Consider the following 18,482-nt stretch of genomic DNA (forward strand, 5'->3'; position numbering starts at 1 on the left):
TTTAAATATAATATAATACAATATATAGTATTAAACAGAAATTTATACAATACATGTAAATTGCGTAACAAATTTTTTGAATAATTTCACTCATACAATTTATTAGGTTTCATGTGCCATGATTCAAATCGAAATCAAAAATGAATTTTTTTTAGCATATCTTCACGTTTCAAAGATTTCTAAACATTTTGGCATACCTTAGAAAAAATGGTTGTGTATGTGCATGTATTTGTATAAACAATTTTTCGTCGACGTTTTCGGGAGCACGGATCTACCGATTTGAATGATTCAAACAGCATTCGATTTCTATTGATAAGGAGACGTGCTGATCTATTTTTGGCGAAAGTTGGTCCAGCCGTTTAGGAGATACGGAGCAAAGAGTGCAGAAAATGGCAATTAAGTTTATGAGAGAACGGTGCATCCGATTTGAACGATTCAATAACATTCCATTTGTATTGATGTAATGAAGAATTGATTAAGTTTTTGCAAAGGCAGGTCCAGCGGTTTTGGAGTTTCAGAAAAAAGTTTAAAAAAAATGCCAGTCGAAAATCAAATATTTTGTAATTTGGATTAACAGATATGAATCAAAAACTTTGAAGAAATTTCAAAAAATAGAAAATAATAAAATTTCAAAGTTTTCAAAATCTTCTACGTTTTCGGAAAATATCTCAGTATATTCAAAAAGGTATTTTTTTTCAATAATCAAATATTTCACGTTGGGGTCACCAATGTGGAAATGTGTTAATTTGTAATTAATAATTTCCAACTTTATAAAATGTATTACAAAATATTTGTTTACAAAAATATGTATTATGATATGTGATTCTACTTTTTTCGTGTGATTCTACAGTTTTCAAAAATGTTGAAAAAAATCGGATGCTTAGTTCTCTCAAAAACTGCCAAATAGCTCTGTATCTCCGAAATGGTTGGACCTGCATTTGCAAAATACTAATCACCAAATCTCCCCATCATTACGAATTGAATGTTTTTTGGATCATTCAAATCGGATGCTACGTTCTCTCAAAATTCGATTTCCAATTTCTGCACTTTTTGATCCGCATCTCCGAAATGGCTAGACTTGCCTTTGCTAAAAACTAATCAGCACATCTCCCTATCAATAGGAATCGAATGTTTTTTGAACCAATTGAATCGGTTGATCCGTGCGCACGAAAACGTGAACTAAAATTGTATCCATACATACACACACACACGCGCAACACAACACACACATCTAGTTTTTCAGAGGAATGCCAAAATGTTCAGAAATCTTCAAAACGTGAAGAAATGCAAAAATTTAAATTTCGATACCATTTGGTGGTCGAAAACCAAAACCATTTTGTAATTAGATTAACCGATATGAATGGGTATCACAAACTTCGAAGAAATTTCAAAATTTAAGAAAAAAATAAAAAACAATATTTTTTTTAAGTTTTCGAAAATATCAGTATTTTAAAAAAGACATTTTTTCAATATTCAAATGTTTTCAAAAATGTTTAAAAAATTCATATTTACAAAAAACTTTCTGTTTCTGAGACCCATACATAGTAATTCCAATTTCAACGTTTCAGAATGATTTGGAAAAATCATAAACTTTTCATTCGATAATTTAAAAGTTGCATTTATTTTCTATTTATCTATTTTTATTAAAATTATCTTTTGTAATATTCATATTAGGCCATTTCCGATAACGGTGTAGCCATAATTAAATTAATTTTCATTTCCAATGTGTAAAACTATATAATTTGTTTAGCACATTTTAAATATGATAATTTTTGCAATTAGCAAACACTTGACATTCGCAATTAGAACTGGAATTCTTATTGTTTGTTTGTTTTAGTAAGTGGTCGAGCGAAATACTTGAAAAATGTAGGAATTGATAATAGTTGATTTATGGAATGTTTTCTTTCAATACAAAATATTTGTTGCAGAATTTAAATAACATTTGCTCAAAGATTAATTTAATTAGTGATATTAATAATAGGTGTGTTTGAAAATTACCCAGTTTTGGTTTATATGTGGAATATCTATAAGTGGAATAGTTTGGTAGGAAAGAGTATTTAATAAAATTTGGTTATTGTATCTTAAGTGATAGTTTGTTTGTGTTTCACTAAATATTATAATAATTTTGATTTAAAATACCGATACGTTTAAATTTTTTTTTCGTTGGTCGTATCCCCTCGTATTATTTCGTGAATGGTTCAACGTTTCCGAGAGGTCATGAGTGTATGTATGCTGGACAACATCAGGAATCTTAAAAAATTTTATTAAGATTATTCTTGGATTTGTCTAAAATGAGTCGAAATATATAATATTTGAATATTTAATTTTTAAAGTAAAACTTCTTTAGGCGCGACTAGGGAGTAAAGCTGTGAAAATGCAACGGAAGTTGCGTTACGCCCGAACTGTTCGTCATTCGCTCTCGATGAAATCATTGCTATACGGGTCGATTGTGATTAGTCGTCGTGTCAAGTGAATAGAGATCTGTTCATATCACTGATTTATCATATTTGAACTGCCAATGAGTATTGGCCTTGTAGAAGACCTGTGCACGTTTTGTTCCACATGACGCATTATGATAATACGACGGCTTAGCGACAAAATCTTATCAGATTATTTTACTATAAATTCAAAAATAGCATTTTGAATCATCAATCACTTTCTTCTATATTTGCCTGATGTGGGTCCTGGTATTTCTATTTATTGACTAAATAATATTTGGATGAAAAAGGTAAACGTTCTGCGAGCGTAAAAAATAACCAAAAGCTTTTTTCTGTGTAATTTCATCATCCGATGAGAATGTGAGCAGAACTCTGTGACTTTAGGAATTGATTCTCCAATGAGAATCACTTTCTTCTTCATTTGTTTGGCTCTTTGACTTCTATATATTTGGTTAATGGAGGAAAACGTTCAACGAGCATAAAAATTACCAAATGCTTTTTTCGGTGTAATTTCATCATTCTGTGAGATTAGGTGCTGATATCCATGGTTTTGGATGGTTTCTCCAATGAGAATCACTTTCTTTTTTATTTGTTCGGCTCCTATAACTTTTTTCTATTTTTGGTTAAAATTCTAACTATATTTGGTTAAAAAAGTTCTACGAGCGTAAAAAATAAATAAAATCTTTTGTCCGTGTAATTTCACCATCCTGAGACTAAGAGCTGGTATGACGATTTTACTGAATGTCAGTGGTTCTTTTCTACAATAAGCAGACAAAGATTTAACCATACATACACTCCGTTTCACCTGAGTAGAATTGGGATCAATACCGATCCCAATTGCTATTGCTTGGGTGGAGCGACTAAGGCGGATGCTGAGCACGACATTATGGAGTACAAAAAATAGGAAATGGGTAGACAAGAACTATGGAGGGAGATAGTAAGGCAAAAAATCACCCTCCCAACCAATTTTATAACATTATTGACAAAGAAAAGGATATATGATGCGCTATATAATTATATACAATGAAATAAAATAAAATTGTAAAGTTAACTTATAAAATGTATATGACTAATGTACGTGTATATAAAGTTAACAAATATACAATAAATAAAAGAACTGATCTCCGTGGCTTTGGGAAGGTTTCTTCACGTCCTTTTTGTATTTGTCTGATATGGATCCTATGACTTCCATCTATTCATTGAATTTTATTTGATTAAAACAGGAGAACGTTTTGCGAGTGTCAAAAATAACCAAAAGCTTTGTTTCGGTATAATTTCATCATCCGATGAGACTATGAGCTGATTTCCTTGGCTTTGAGATGGTTTCTCTAATGAGAATCACTTTCTTCTTTATTCGTCTGTTATGGCTACTATGACTTCTATCCATTCACTAAATCATATTTGGTTAAAGAAGGAAAACGTTCTGCGAGTGTAAAAAAGAACCAAATCGTTTTTTTCGGTGTAATTTTATCATCCTGTGAGATTTGGCAAGGTTTCTCCAATAAGAATCACATTTTTCTTTATTAGTGTAAAATGGTTACTATGACTTCTATATTTTTATTGAATTTTATTTGTTTAAAACAGGAGAACGTTCTGCGAGTTTCAAAAATAACCGAAAGCGTTTTTTCTACTTATGAGACTGAGCGGATCTCTGTAGATTTGGGAAGGTTTCTCCAATTAGTACCCCTTGCCATACAATTAGATGGCAATATGTTCCATAGTTTTTTAGTCGGTACTCCTTGACTTATTGTTTTGTGCTTACTGATTTGGATGATCTGATCATATCATATAGATCCTTGTGCAGTTTGACATTGGCAACATACCACAATTAACGTTTTAGATTGCTATCTTTGTGTTATTTTCATGTTTGGCTGGCGTACGTTAATAGTTCTTCTTAAATAATGTTACCGTATGGTTTTTTATATTAGGACCGTATTCAAAGTCACGACCTTCTAGCATTTGTACCAAGATTTTGAAGGATATTCCGGCCTATGACCTTAAACATAGCTTTGAAATTATGATTTGCAAAAATTGTTGCAAAATATTTTTGGTTGTGAGAACTTGCTAGGATTTGTACCAATAGGTGTAACAGCAGAACTTGCTAGGATTTGTACCAATATTTTTAGGGATGTCTCGGTTTTCGAACTTAAGCATTTTTTCGAAATATTTTTGATTGTTAGGGCTGATGCTAAACGCCAGAATCTTTTATGATTTGTACCCGCATTTTGAAGGATATCTGATCTGACCTTAAAAATCGTTTCGAAGGATTGCATCAACATTTTGAATAATATTCCGGTCTATGATGTTGTACATTGTTTCAAAATACTTTTAGTTCCTTCTCCTACGCCTTTTAGGAGTAGTATCGAGTTTTGATCGTAAAATTAGGAAAGATGAACAAGTTTTTTGTAGAGGAAACTTCCTGCTGTTGTTAATATAGCTCGGAATCTTTTATTAGTAGAGGCATTATGCAAATCATTCAGCGATTTGATATTTTATAATTTTTAATTAATTTATATATGACTTAGATAACTTTTTTAAAAATTATTATATAGTTGATGTAATATCACGACATTGTGTCTCGTGTTTCCCAACGAGAAGTCTGTCCAATTCAATTTTCAAAGGTATAAATTTGTTTAGGGCAAATTAATTTTAGAACCGTTAAAGGTTGGGAAACACTGGTTTGTTATTTTCGGATGTAGTATTTAGTTTTTCTTTTCTATTTCACAATATCTTATCTCCCTTTTTTTTTCATAGATGCACAATGAAGCTACAACGTGTAGTCTCGACTTTAGCCCGTACCAAAAACTGCACAAACAAATATTACCACAGCCATCGGATAGACCTCTATCGTGGTGCCAATTTACCAGTTTTATGTGTAGGCCATAATAACACATTTCATGATGCGACACCGACAGTCGTCCTGGTGAGAAATTTTAATGCTCCCAGCGTCAGACTTTGCGAGAAAGAAGGAGTCACAAAACCATCGTCGAAAGTTGAAGTCACCGTCCAGAAGTTAAAGGATGATCAGAAACTGAAGAGTCAGCAGGAGAGTGCGGAGAATGTTTCCACGGTTACGGCTCTCAAACCTGCAGGTCATTTTAGATTTAGCTTTATAATTATATAGTATTTTTATTGTTCAATCAGTTAATAATTCCGACCAAAATTCAACCAGATAGTGCCGAGATAACAGTTGTGAAGAAAACGCTGAAACAGAAAATAATACATGAACTTCTACATTACTACCATGGTTTTCGGCTTCTTTTCATCGATTTAAATGTATCCAGAAAATTAATTTGGCGAGTACTGAATGGAAACCAATTGACCAGGAGGGAACATAGATTGCTAGTGAGAACCACTGCTGATCTTTTCAGACTTCTGCCATTTTCTGTGTTCATTATTGTGCCTTTTATGGAATTACTGCTGCCAGTTGCCATCAAACTATTCCCAGGAATGTTGCCATCGACCTTCCAAACTGCCACAGAAAGAGAGGATAAATTGAAACAAAGTTTGAAGGTAATACACCAGTAACTGCATGTTATGTGTCTGTATTTATAGTGTTGATTTTCTAGGTAAAACTAGAGATGGCTAAATTTCTGACGGAAACATTGGACGACATGACTCTACAACACAAAGATCACAGATCAGAATTGGCTAAAGAGTTTTCAATTTGGTTTACGAAAATGAGACAGTCTGGTGCTCAAGCCAGTAACGAAGAAATCATGAAATTTTCAAAATTGTTTGAAGATGAAATCACTCTTGACTCGCTGGCGAGGCCGCAACTTGTTGCTTTATGCAGGGTACTAGAAATCAGTACTTTAGGTAATTACACCATGCTCTCTATTATTAATTTAAATACGCAAATATTTGAATGTTATCTTTTATTGCAGGAACAACAAATTTCTTAAGGTTTCAACTGCGAATGAAACTACGTTCATTAGCTGCTGATGATAAAATGATTCAAAAAGAAGGCATAGTTTCTATGACTTATTCGGAGGTGCAACAGGCCTGCAGAGCTCGTGGAATGCGAGCTTATGGTATGCCAGAACATAGGTTGAGGAGGCAATTGGAAGACTGGATTAATTTAAGCTTGAATGAAAAGGTAATATACAAAAACAATCTATATGACAAACAATTTTTATTATTCATTTTATTTAATAGGTTCCACCATCATTATTGCTTTTGTCAAGGGCGCTGATGTTGCCCGAGAATGTTCCAGTGTCTGATAAACTTAAAGCAACAATAAATGCTCTTCCTGAAACTATTGTAACTCAGACAAAGGCTGCTATTGGAGAAAGAGAAGGAAAGATTGACAATAAGACCAAAATTGAGGTAAGTAGATAAAACAGATAATAATATGGTTCTTTGCCTCAAGGTAGGTCCATGGTGTGAGAGCACCATAAATTTTAGATTCCTTTTCTTTTATACACTTGTATGCATTTTCTTTTCTAAAGCTTCTATTCTTCCCAGTTCTGTGCTTTGTCTTTTAATTTTCTGTATGTTCTTCTCTTGCATAAGTCATCAATCATTTGAATTCTTTTTCTTCTTCCTAATCGTTTCAGACCTTCTATTTTAGTTCCGACAATGTCGTGCAGTGGGCACTGTTTTTGCAATATTGGCCCAATTCAGTTTTCTTTTCTTTCCACGATTGTGCATACTTCTTTCTTATGCCACTTTTCTCAGCACTGTTTTATTTGTTATCTTATCTGTCCACTTTTATTTTCTCCATTTCAAAACTCTTCAGATAGTTTTTTGCTGGTCTGTCTTAACAGGTATTAAGATTTATTTTTTATATTGATAAACGTAATTATTCTTATATTTTTCAGGTCATCAAAGAGGAAGAACGCAAAATTCGCGAAGAACGCCAAGAAGCACGTGAGGAAGAGGAGCAACGCAAGCAAGCCGAACTTGCTCTTAATGCCAGTTCTGCAGCAGCTGAGGCCTCTTCTGCTCAGGAACTTCTGATAGATACAGCTCCTGTGATAGATGCAGAAAAGACACCAAAGGTGGCAACATCACCTGTAGAATCACCATTGGCACCACCAGAAGTTCTGATTATGGGCGCTCCTAAGATACCTGTTGCAACTGAAGTGGATAAGAATGCTGATGAGGTGGAATTCACCAAGAAAGATCTTGAGGTGATAATTTTAATGTTTACTAGGGAATCCGAAGGTCTTGAAACATGAAAATTCAAATACAAATACATTATATTTTAAATTTTATAATTTTTTTTATTATAATCCTTTTTATGTCATAGGTTGTTGAAGATGCATTGGATACACTATCGAAAGACAAAAATAATTTGGTGATTGAAAAGGAAGTTATTAAAGACATTAAGGAAGAAATTGCTGATTACCAAGAAGATGTAGAAGAATTGAAAGAAGCCATAGTTGCTGCTGAGAAACCAAAGGATGAGATAAAAGAAACTAAAGGAGCTCAACGGTAAAATCATATTCATTATAGACTAACTAACAACTTTCTAGTTTTTTAATCTTGGTATTGCCTAATTTTAGAATTTTACAGATAGTTTCATATTCATTATACATTAACTAACAACTTTTCAGTTTTTTAATCTTGGTGTTGCCTAATTTTAGATTGGACTTATTGAAAAAAAAAATCACATGAGTATTGATTTCAATTTGTTATATTATTATAATTTTACAGATTGTTGAAGAAGGTTAACAAAATGATAACGAAAATGGATACTGTTGTACAAGAAATTGAAAGTAAAGAATCTGAGAAGAAAGCCAAAACATTGCCACTTGAAGCTCCTAGGAGCGCTACTGAAACTCAAGGTAATATATAATAAAAAAATAACAATAATAATAGATGAATAAATTAACAATAGATTTCTTAATAAATTTGATTCAATTACTTTTGATTTAAATTTTATTTAACATTTTAATTTCAATTATTCTAGAATTAGATGTAAGGAAAGAAAGAGGAGAGATTTTAATTGACGAATTAATGGACGCTATTAAGAAAGTTAAAAATGTGCCAGACGAAAATCGCTTGAAATTAATTGAGAACATTTTGGGCAGGATCGATACTGACAAAGATAGGCATATCAAAGTTGAAGATGTATTGAAGGTAAATAGTAATTAATTATATTGATACAGATATCTTTGAATGATTATTTGAGAAATTAGGAGAAAAAAGGACAAAATGTTATGGAGCTTTGTTTGTTTATTGATATTCATTTATTTAATGGTATTATAATAAGTCTCAATCGTTTTTACTCAGTTTAGATTCATTGACTACCGGTAACATGTATTTTAATTAAGTAGGAACTTTAATGACATACTTATTAAGGAGAAATGCAACTAAATACAAAAACTATTTTGTCCATATTTTAAGAGGCAGTTTACAAATAAATTGTTTGGTCCTTTTTGAGATATCAGCTCATAATGCATGAGTAAGGGTTTAAATCATAATCAGCATATCAATCTTCGCCGAATCATAACGGGAAAAGAGTTTTTGCAAAAAATTAAATCTTATTTTTACCTGGATTCTTTGGTCTATTTTAAAAGTAGTTGGAAAAGCTACTTACTTTTTACAGGTTTACAATTTTATTTCTTGGCCTCGAATTAACCAGTAAGTTTTGTGAAATAGTATTATGTCCGAAAGTGAACAAAAATAAACAATTAATCAAAATTCCATCAAACACATGATTATTGCAATAAAATTGATTGAAATTAGTAGTACATGCATAAATTCATTGATTTTAATTGAAATAATCACGAATATCAATATAGGTCCCCAAACAACACGAGAAAAACTCTCCCAAAATAAACTTCAAAAAGCGAAACACATTTGAACTGATTACTGCACAAGACTGTGACAATGACGCCCAACATCTGACAGAGTTGTGATGATTTTCGTCACGTTAAACAGTCCGCGACTAAATGTTACTCAAATTTTGTCTATATATACCATTTTGCCCATATCTTTCTTTATATATTTTATACCAAATTTCTAATTTATTTAGGTTATTGACATTGTGGAAAAAGAAGATGGTATCATGAGTACAAAACAATTAGATGAGTTGGTTCAGCTTTTGAAAAAGGAGGAAGTTATTGAATTGGAAGAAAAGAAAGAAAAGCAAGAGTCTCAACAGAAAAGTTTTGTACCACCAAGTGAAACTTTGCATCTTGAATCATCACAGCAGAAGAGTACAGTTCCTAGCTCGGGACATGAAGCTAAGGTAAGTGATTTAATATTTTTGCTTGATTATTCACTTATTACTCATGTTTTATAGCATGGTAGTGCCATATTAGTAACAATTAATATTTATTTATTTATGCTATTTTTAAATATACATAATTTAAGAAAAAGAAAAACTTACTCTTGCAAGCTTTTAAATTATGGTGGAATGCCATTTGATATTTTAATTTTATTTTAGTTAAATGAGTATAGTGTGCAGTTGATAAACTAAAGATACAAATGAGAAATCAATGATTTTAAAACTGATTTACAACACTTAAAATATATACACAACAATTACTAAAAACTACAAATATTCAACACTTACAACCACAAATCATTATTCATAGCAGAGTCATTTAAGGATAATTTTCTTGACTCTATATTTAATCTTGCTTACTGACAGTCCGAATATATCTATATCTCACAATTAGAAGCAAATTTGTTATTATTTTCAAGCTAGAAGCTTAGTGTATCAAATTTAAGTAAATCTTCAGTTGAGAAAAAAGTGTTAGTTTAATTTAAATATTATTTAAAGAACCTAATAGTTACTGTTTATTTATTAATGTTGTTGGTGGATGCACAGTGTTTTCTGTTCTCTGGTGTTTGTGTAACAATTCAAAGATCATCATATCATATTCACTGCTCATTGAACTGGCTTTAACCTCATTCTGCTTACACCGAAAGGATTTTTGTCATTTAAAAATCTCAATTGAACAGGTGTCCGAAGATGACTTAAATGTTAAAAATAAAAATTTGGAAGAATCGACCAAACTGAATGTGGAGCAATTGACGAAGAGCACAGAAGAGAGCATTGCCAGTACCCAGACATTACAAAGAAAAAACAAAGAAAATAGTAAAAATTTGTAAATAATATATTATATATACATAGAGTTTTATATTTGATATGAAGATAAGCTAAAGATTTTATTATACGTACTAGTACAATTTGAGTATTGTACAACAGCACAAGTGATACTTAAAGTGATTTTTTCTTAATATTATTTGCTAAAGCAAATATGCATAGTGCAATAATTTATATATGCTCTTAATTAATATGTGATTTAATATGCACCTCAGGTTTAAATTTATTTATTAATCTCAGATATGACATAAAATTAGTTAAGATTAGAAAATATAGTGTGCATATTGGTGAAAGAAAAATCATTTGTATTTCTTTATTATATGTACTTTTGTAGGCTAAAGAAGTTCTATTAAGTTCTGTAATTACATGCCATAAATTTTTCTAAAATGTCAATAATCATTATCTTATTTTGGCATATTTAATTCATATTTCCAAGTTGCATCAATGATGCAGAAATTTCATCACTTTTTTCAATTTAAATTACCTGCTCTATGCATATTTGTTATTATCGTTAATGTTTTTAGAACAATTAGTAATTTCAAAGTCTTCAGTGATTGATTTAATTATATTATTCCACAAATGTGAAAAAGATACAGTACAAAATAACAGTAAACATTTTTTTTATATCTGTGTACTTTGATAGTACACACAAAAATAATCTTAAAGATGTTTGTAAAATGTTGGTTGATAGATAATATATATATGTATGTATGTATTATTACTATTTTGTGTTTTATTGTTTTTGCATCAAGTATTTACTGATCTGAGAAGATCTGAGAAAGCATTTTTAAATTTTTGAAGAAAAGGCTATTATTTTTATTCAGAAACGCGATTCATTATTTATTTTTCATGAAACTGTGATTTTTTAAGCTTGAAACGACTTGCTTATTGACTTGAAACGATTATATTGTTATTTTTTAGATAAAAATAGATGTCTGTGTGTAAGATTTATTTATTTATTTGATGATTTTTAGAAGAACAAATAAACGGATTTTGATGGTTTGAAGTTAATTTGTTGGACATATCAATTGCTTTTGGAAATACTGAAGAAACAGTACATAAATGTATTTTTATGTATTTGAGATAGGCATATCAAATTTATTACATTTTTTACGGATACTTTAACAATATGCAAATCATAAACTTTTAATTATGTAAATTCATCATGCAAGTTTAGAATGATTTGGAATAAAAGGTGCCAATAGCTTGTGGTATACAGATTTCTACCGACGCCTGACGGCCTAAAGTCGATGTCTTCCTGTGATTTGAGTGACGCACCGATTATTTTGTATGTATGGTCACACACACAAACACACAAACAAGTTCGAAATCTCCTTGTGATTGGGATTAGACCCAGAAATGACTCAGTCATCAATGTATGACTTACTTACAATGTAACATGTAACGATTCATATACACTAGACAATGCACCAGAACTTCAAAAAATTTAAGAATATCAATATTACCAAGGTTTCAATGGCAACAGATCTATTCTATGCATATGACATTTTTTTTGGATCTTCTCTTTTTATCAAAATCAGGATGAATTATATTAAATTTATCTCTGCGTTAAAATTCTGCTCGAAGTCCATATGGTTTAGAGATTGCTCGGATATTTGAGGTGTTACGTCAGGAGTCGGAATCAAACAGCCGTCTGGATTGAATTGGAGACCGAATTTATATTGTATTTTATGTTTATATACTTTGCCAGGAGCCAGCATTATAGATGGAAAATTTTCCTGCAAAGGTAAATTTAAATTATTTATTCATCCTAATTCATTTTATATTAGTCAAAAAAAAAAACATTCTAAAAATGATCACTGAAATTTTTGTCGCAGTTGCTAATTTGGAAACGATTAGGTTGACATTGTCTTGTGATATCTGACAATATTTTATATTATTCAGGTTTGTATAAAGACATTATTTATATCAGTATTATGATTTTAATTATATGGAATATTTATACTATAACATCAAGATTATATTTTATACACACGAGAGTCTTAGTTTCTGTAAAGTTTTTACTACTGCTCGAAGAACTCTGTTTTTGCAACAAAGTCCGATTGGTTTATATTTTTTGCAGTTTTGACTGTTTATAAAATTTGACGTTTTTAAGTTATTCTGAATTGTTATCAAATTTCTAATATATACTATGAAAATAGCACAGCTGGAATATTAATGGGTGAATTATTTATCTGTTCTCATAAATAAGGTCATCGTCTAAATCTTAATTACTACATTTCTGTTTATTATTCTTTATTAGTTTTATTATTTTAATTATATTAAATAAACTTTTACTCACATGATGTAAAGCATCAGGATACGCCTCGGTGCTTAAACAAAAGGCGCCGTGTCTTGTATAAACTGCACCCCCTTTTCCAAACATCGGCGTTTGGCACATGCCGTATAAACCCCCGTCAGTAGTGCCTTCTCTTCCCGACTGTTTTTAAATGAATAAACTGTATTAAAAATTTATTTAAAAAAAAAATCACTTTTTTTTATTATCACTTACTTTATCGAGCGATCTTCCACTGCTTTCCTTACTTGCTCCGCTTCCAATAAAACTTTGACCGGGACCCCAAAAGCCGCCTGGCCCACCAAAACCACCAGCTCCTCCAGGTCCTCCAGCTCCTGCACCAAATCCTGCTCCTGGTCCTCCTGGTCGTCCTGATCCACCTGCTCCTCCTGCTCCTCCTGCTCCTTCTTCTTCGCCGCCGTAACCTGGTAGCCCAGACGTAATCCCCGAGACAGTTCCTGGTGCCAAGGGCGAACCTCCGCTGCCTGGAGTGCCTGTGACGGTGGAACCACCAACCCCGGGAACTAATAAAAGATACTTTTTAGAAGTGAATAGTGCGTTGTAAAAAGGTAGATTTTTTGCTGGTTTGATTTTATTTGTTGTCATTTTGTAGGCTCATGTCGCAGAATCGGAAGCATCTGTCTTAATTAACTTGATATATTAGATTAATTGACTGTATATATGTGTCATCAGTACGTGTACAAATTTGTTCTTAAACCTAAATCATCTGCCTCATTGGATAAGACTGATATAATAAAATGGTTTGATTAAAAATGCCAACAAAATTATTATTCACTTTCGCACTTCTACTTATTCAAATTACATTGGTCTTTGTCAGGATATCATTTCATGTACTTAGAAGTCAATTAAAATGCTCGACCAACATTTTAGTGGACATTCCTAGCATTCTTTTGAAACGCTTTCAGATCATGCAAAAAATTGATGGGTCCTGAAGGGACTATTTTGAACCGAGATGTTTTCAGAAGAGTTCTTGTCGTTAATTTTTCAGCTGAGTTTTGTATATTGGCGATAAAACTGGAAATTTAAACATTATCATTAACTTACGCTGGGATCCTTCCCGGAGTTGGCGTTGCCGCAAGACTTCTCGATCAGCCAAAGCTTTCTGCAACAAATCTCGCTCAGAGTCTGTAAGGCGACAAGGACAATCTGGAGAACACGCTGCACCATATTTTTCTAAAAATGGCGGCGGATAAGGATCTGAAAAAACAAAATGTAAGGATAGTAAATATTATCAATGTTTATAAATCAGATCGCGCTGAAAAAACATTTATAATAGAGTATGAGACCCAAATTAATTTAATTTAATTTTTGACGTCTAAAGTACTTGTTCTATATTTTTTAATAGACATCCAAAATTTTTATAACGAATATTATACATGAACCATTTGAAAAACATTAAATATTGAAATAAGGCTGGCAGTGTATGTTAGAATTGGGCCTAAGGCATACTGCTAAAACTTGCCGTGGAGGAAATGTTCTATGAATAAAATTAACTAGTGGAGTGCATGGCATCGTGCCTTAAGGCAAATTGCTAGAACTTTCCGTATCGTAATTAAAAATCTTGGTACGGAACCCAAAAAAAATTACACAAAATGTGTACACATTATTAAAATCTCTATAAAATATCTGATAATTTCATGTGCATATGTTTAATGATCTTCTTTGATCGCCAAAAGGCATTTTCTTAACTTATTTTTATTGAAAGCCCATAATTGCTAGACCTGTCTTCCCAAATCAGTTCTTCACCTTGTCAATACAAGTAAAATGTTTTTTGAATTATTAAAATCGGACGCTCCGTTCTCTTAAAACCATTTTTGACACCTTTTTCCTCGTATCTCCAAAACGGCTACACCTGCCTTTGCCAAAAACTAATCAGCACGTCTCATTATCAATAGGAATCGAACGTTTTTTGAATCATTCAATTCGGTTGAACCGTGTTCTCGAAATCATCAACGAAAATTTGTATTCGCAAACACACACGCAAACACAATATACACCTACACAAACATCCATTATTTCTAATATATACCAAAATGTTCAGAAAGCTTTGAGACGTAAAGGTATATAAACATTTTTTTACGTAGATCATCAATCATCTGCATTCTTCTTCTACCCAATTCTTTAAGTTCTTATATTTTACCTTCAACAACGTCATATAAAAAGCACTCTTTTTGCATGGGTCTGAACCAGTTTCCTTTTCTTTTGATGATTGTGCTCAGTAGAGTTCTTTCTTCACCCACTCTCTTCTGCACTTCATTTTATATCTTATTTGCGCAATTTATCTTCTCTATTCGCCTCCAGCACCACTCTCCGTAAACTCTCCGTATAGTTTTCGTCGACCTTTTTCAAAGTCCATGTCTCTGATCCGTAAGGAGCTATGCTCCATACCATATATATATTATAAATATGATTGTTATGAAGCCTCCCTTTCGAGAGGCCATCCAAAAATTGTGCATGTAATGCGAAACATCAATATGAAGCCGAGAAATTCACTGAAATATATAAACTATCCAACAGTACTTTGCAGCGCGAGTTAGAAAACAAAGATTCTCACCATACCAAAGAACTTAATAATTACACAAGATGTATGGTTTTTCTTGATTATTTGATAATATGTTATTGTTTGAACTTAGAAAAATATATAAAAAATTTAAACGAATATGTTTTGCATCAGAATATCTTTATTTAAATTTTTTTGTTTAAATTTTGAATTATTTACAAATGAAAAACTATGTTTGATGAACTTTTCAAAATATATAAAATTGTTACAATTAACAAATAAAAGTTAAAATCAAAACGTTTTGAAAAAAAACATCATTAAAAATTAAATTTATTTATACAAATAGGGGAGACTGGGTCCGAAACACACCCCCAGGACCAAAATGGTTTATAAGGACTTTTATTGTCAGAAATATGTAATACAACACAACATAACCATTTAACATATTTTAAACATTTAACATAAAAGCATATTTTTTTAAACAAAGTTAACAAGAAAACTTTGCGATTTTTTTTATTTGTATTGAATTTTCATTTCCCTTTTTCTTTATTATTTTGTTTTAGAAAGAAAATAGACATAAAATAAATGTTACAACCGTACCCAACGCACACTTTTGAAACAAATCATTATTATGACTGACAAAATTGCTAAAATGAGTGAGCTAAATTATCTAAGAAACTAGTGGGGCGCATGATATCGTGCCTTAAGGTAAATTGCTGGAACTTCGCGTACCGTAATTAGACATTCGAGGAATGAAAATAATCAATAATTGTTTTAAATAATTTCAAATAGATTATTCATTACTTACATACTGTAAACTTATAAGTGCTTTTTAAATTGGGCGACGAGCGTATTTTATGAACAACTTATGAGTTTTTTTTGATAATTTAGAAATTTTTTGATAATTTAAAATTTTTTTTAGAAGTTTGAAATTTTAAGTAACTAGTGGTGATGATATGGTATTGGCAATTATAAACAAGGGAGTGAGAGGGATTCATCGATTTGTGGTGCTCCTACACCATGGACCTGCCTTCAGGTGGACTACTATTTATTATTATTATTACCATTAAGGATTGAAGCTCCTCCGGATAGTGCGTTTCCGGCGTTTCCGGCGTCGCCTCTTTCTCCACTAGCGGCTGCTCCGTCGCCTTCAGTTGCTGCTCCTCCTCCGTAGGATTCCGATGTTCCTCCGAATATAAATTCGTCAGTGCCTTTTCTGAGCTCCGACACTGCAATGCCGCTTATCTTGGGGCCTCTTTGTTCTACGTGGGCGCTCTGCTTGCTGGCCAACATGGCATCACGTTGTTTCTTCTGGAAATATAATAAAAAATAATTTAACTAGTGGAGTGTATCACACAAGAGATCAGAGGAAAAAAATAAATTAAGGAGTTCTACATTTTTTGAACGAGTGTTATAAGATAAAGATGAAGTAAAATATGTATCGAGCGCATAAATGATAAAATTTAATATTTTTACTATATTTTTTTACAAGTTATTAAATAATGTTTTGAGAATATGAAAAGAGATGGAAAATAAAAATAGTCAAAGTTTTAATTCCAGTGATGAAGTGGGGGTTTATTTGTGCCAACGATAATTTACTTACCAAGTCATCGTGACTGGCCAAATATTTATTAGCACCATCGTCTTTTCCAGTTGATGCTAAATATAACATATCCTGATTTACATAAGTTCCTTTATCCAGCATTATAATTTCAGGTTTCGTCAACCGGTAGTCGTAGACATCTTTAGGAAAGCTCTGAGAAAATATTAAAAATATTACGTATATAATTATTATAAATAAATTTTTATTTAACAATTTATTTGATAATTCTTATTTATAAATCGAAATTGAAAATTAATTATATTTTCTAATATTTTTAGAATTTAAAATAATTCTTGAATTTGAGCAGATTGTGTTAGAAGCGCATATTATGTTTTTTACTTTTCATAGGGTAAGTTACAGTAATCGCGAAAAATCGAAAATGAAAATTTTTGCATATCTTTACGTTTCAGATATCATTAACGTCGAATGTTGTAAATTTTGAGCCCCTCTTTGCAAAAAGTGGGGCTTCCAAAAATTTGCTTTTGATAAGCAGTCATTGAGAGGCGAATTTCTCGAACAATTCACTTGAATACATGCACAGCAGACAGTACTTTAGAGCGCGAGTTAATGCACGAATTTTTTCGTATCACGAATAAATGAATATTATTATACGACACATGCTTGTCGCTTGTATTGACAGAGATATTGAAAAACATACTAGTACTTTTTGCATCTATATAATATTTAAAATATCAAACTTTCTAAAAATGTTTATAAAAATTCTATACTTCAATGAAAATAAAGTCACTTATCATGTATCAACTTCCTGAAAGAGAAATTTGTTTACGCGAAAAAAAATCGATTCGCTAATTTTATGTTTTTTTGACATTTCACGTCATTCTGAATCGAATGAGACCAAATTTAGAGAAATTATGAGCGTGTTTGTATATAAATGCATGTCAGCGGATTCTTGATTTTTTTGTGGACGATTTCTCAAAAACGGCTGGACCGATTTGAAAAATTTAAAAGCCATTTGATCTAGCTGGATAAGGACTATTATTGGAGGGTTTTGGTCGATGATTGGCTAAGCCGTTTCTTTTCAATTGGCAGAAAAGTGTAAAATTTTTGTCGACGCTTTGGGTCACGATCTTAAATCGATTTTCAAAAACTCAAAAAGATATTGGTTTGGAATCGCGTTTATTCGGTTTTTGTTAAGATCGGCCGGGTCGTTTCCTAGTAATTAAATGATGAATTGTTTTTTAACGATTTTAACGTTTGTTTGTTAATGTTAGGTATCGTAATCTGAAATAACATAATAAAATATTATAGGCCTACAATAAGCGGTTGAATTATTAAAAACGAAGATTAAAATTGCGCCGAGCAATTCCGTGCTCGTGGGTAGCTACTGATTACAGTTGACGTCATTCACACTTGAATAAAATACAAATTGAATCTATGCTGAAGCATATGCACGTTCTGTGGTGTTTCTTTTGTTAGCTACTGATTATAGTTTACGTCTACACTTAAATAAAATACATTTTCAGAACACAAAATAGATGAAATGAAATGCGTTAGAACAAATTAGTTTAATTTATACAATTACAGGTATTATGCGTATG

The 18,482-nt window shown here is 31.6% G+C and overlaps 1 protein-coding gene across 1 annotated transcript; it reads left to right on the forward strand.

Annotated features, from left to right (window-relative positions):
* Window positions 1–5,192: 5,192 nt before the first annotated feature.
* Window positions 5,193–10,690, forward strand: LOC113377893 (mitochondrial proton/calcium exchanger protein-like; the record flags this gene model as incomplete). The annotated part of the gene is given in 11 exon segments (XM_026618343.1): window positions 5,193–5,530; window positions 5,611–5,951; window positions 6,008–6,257; window positions 6,326–6,537; window positions 6,597–6,767; window positions 7,262–7,573; window positions 7,693–7,877; window positions 8,100–8,230; window positions 8,356–8,525; window positions 9,424–9,639; window positions 10,359–10,690. Coding segments are annotated over 11 exon segments (2,469 nt in total). The 3' UTR covers window positions 10,509–10,690.
* Window positions 10,691–18,482: the final 7,792 nt, after the last annotated feature.

Source organism: Ctenocephalides felis, unplaced genomic scaffold, assembly GCF_003426905.1.
Source record: "Ctenocephalides felis isolate EL2017-DRISC unplaced genomic scaffold, ASM342690v1 CF-g0.4_SCAFFOLD_01886, whole genome shotgun sequence".
In the NCBI taxonomy this organism is placed as follows: domain Eukaryota; kingdom Metazoa; phylum Arthropoda; class Insecta; order Siphonaptera; family Pulicidae; genus Ctenocephalides; species Ctenocephalides felis.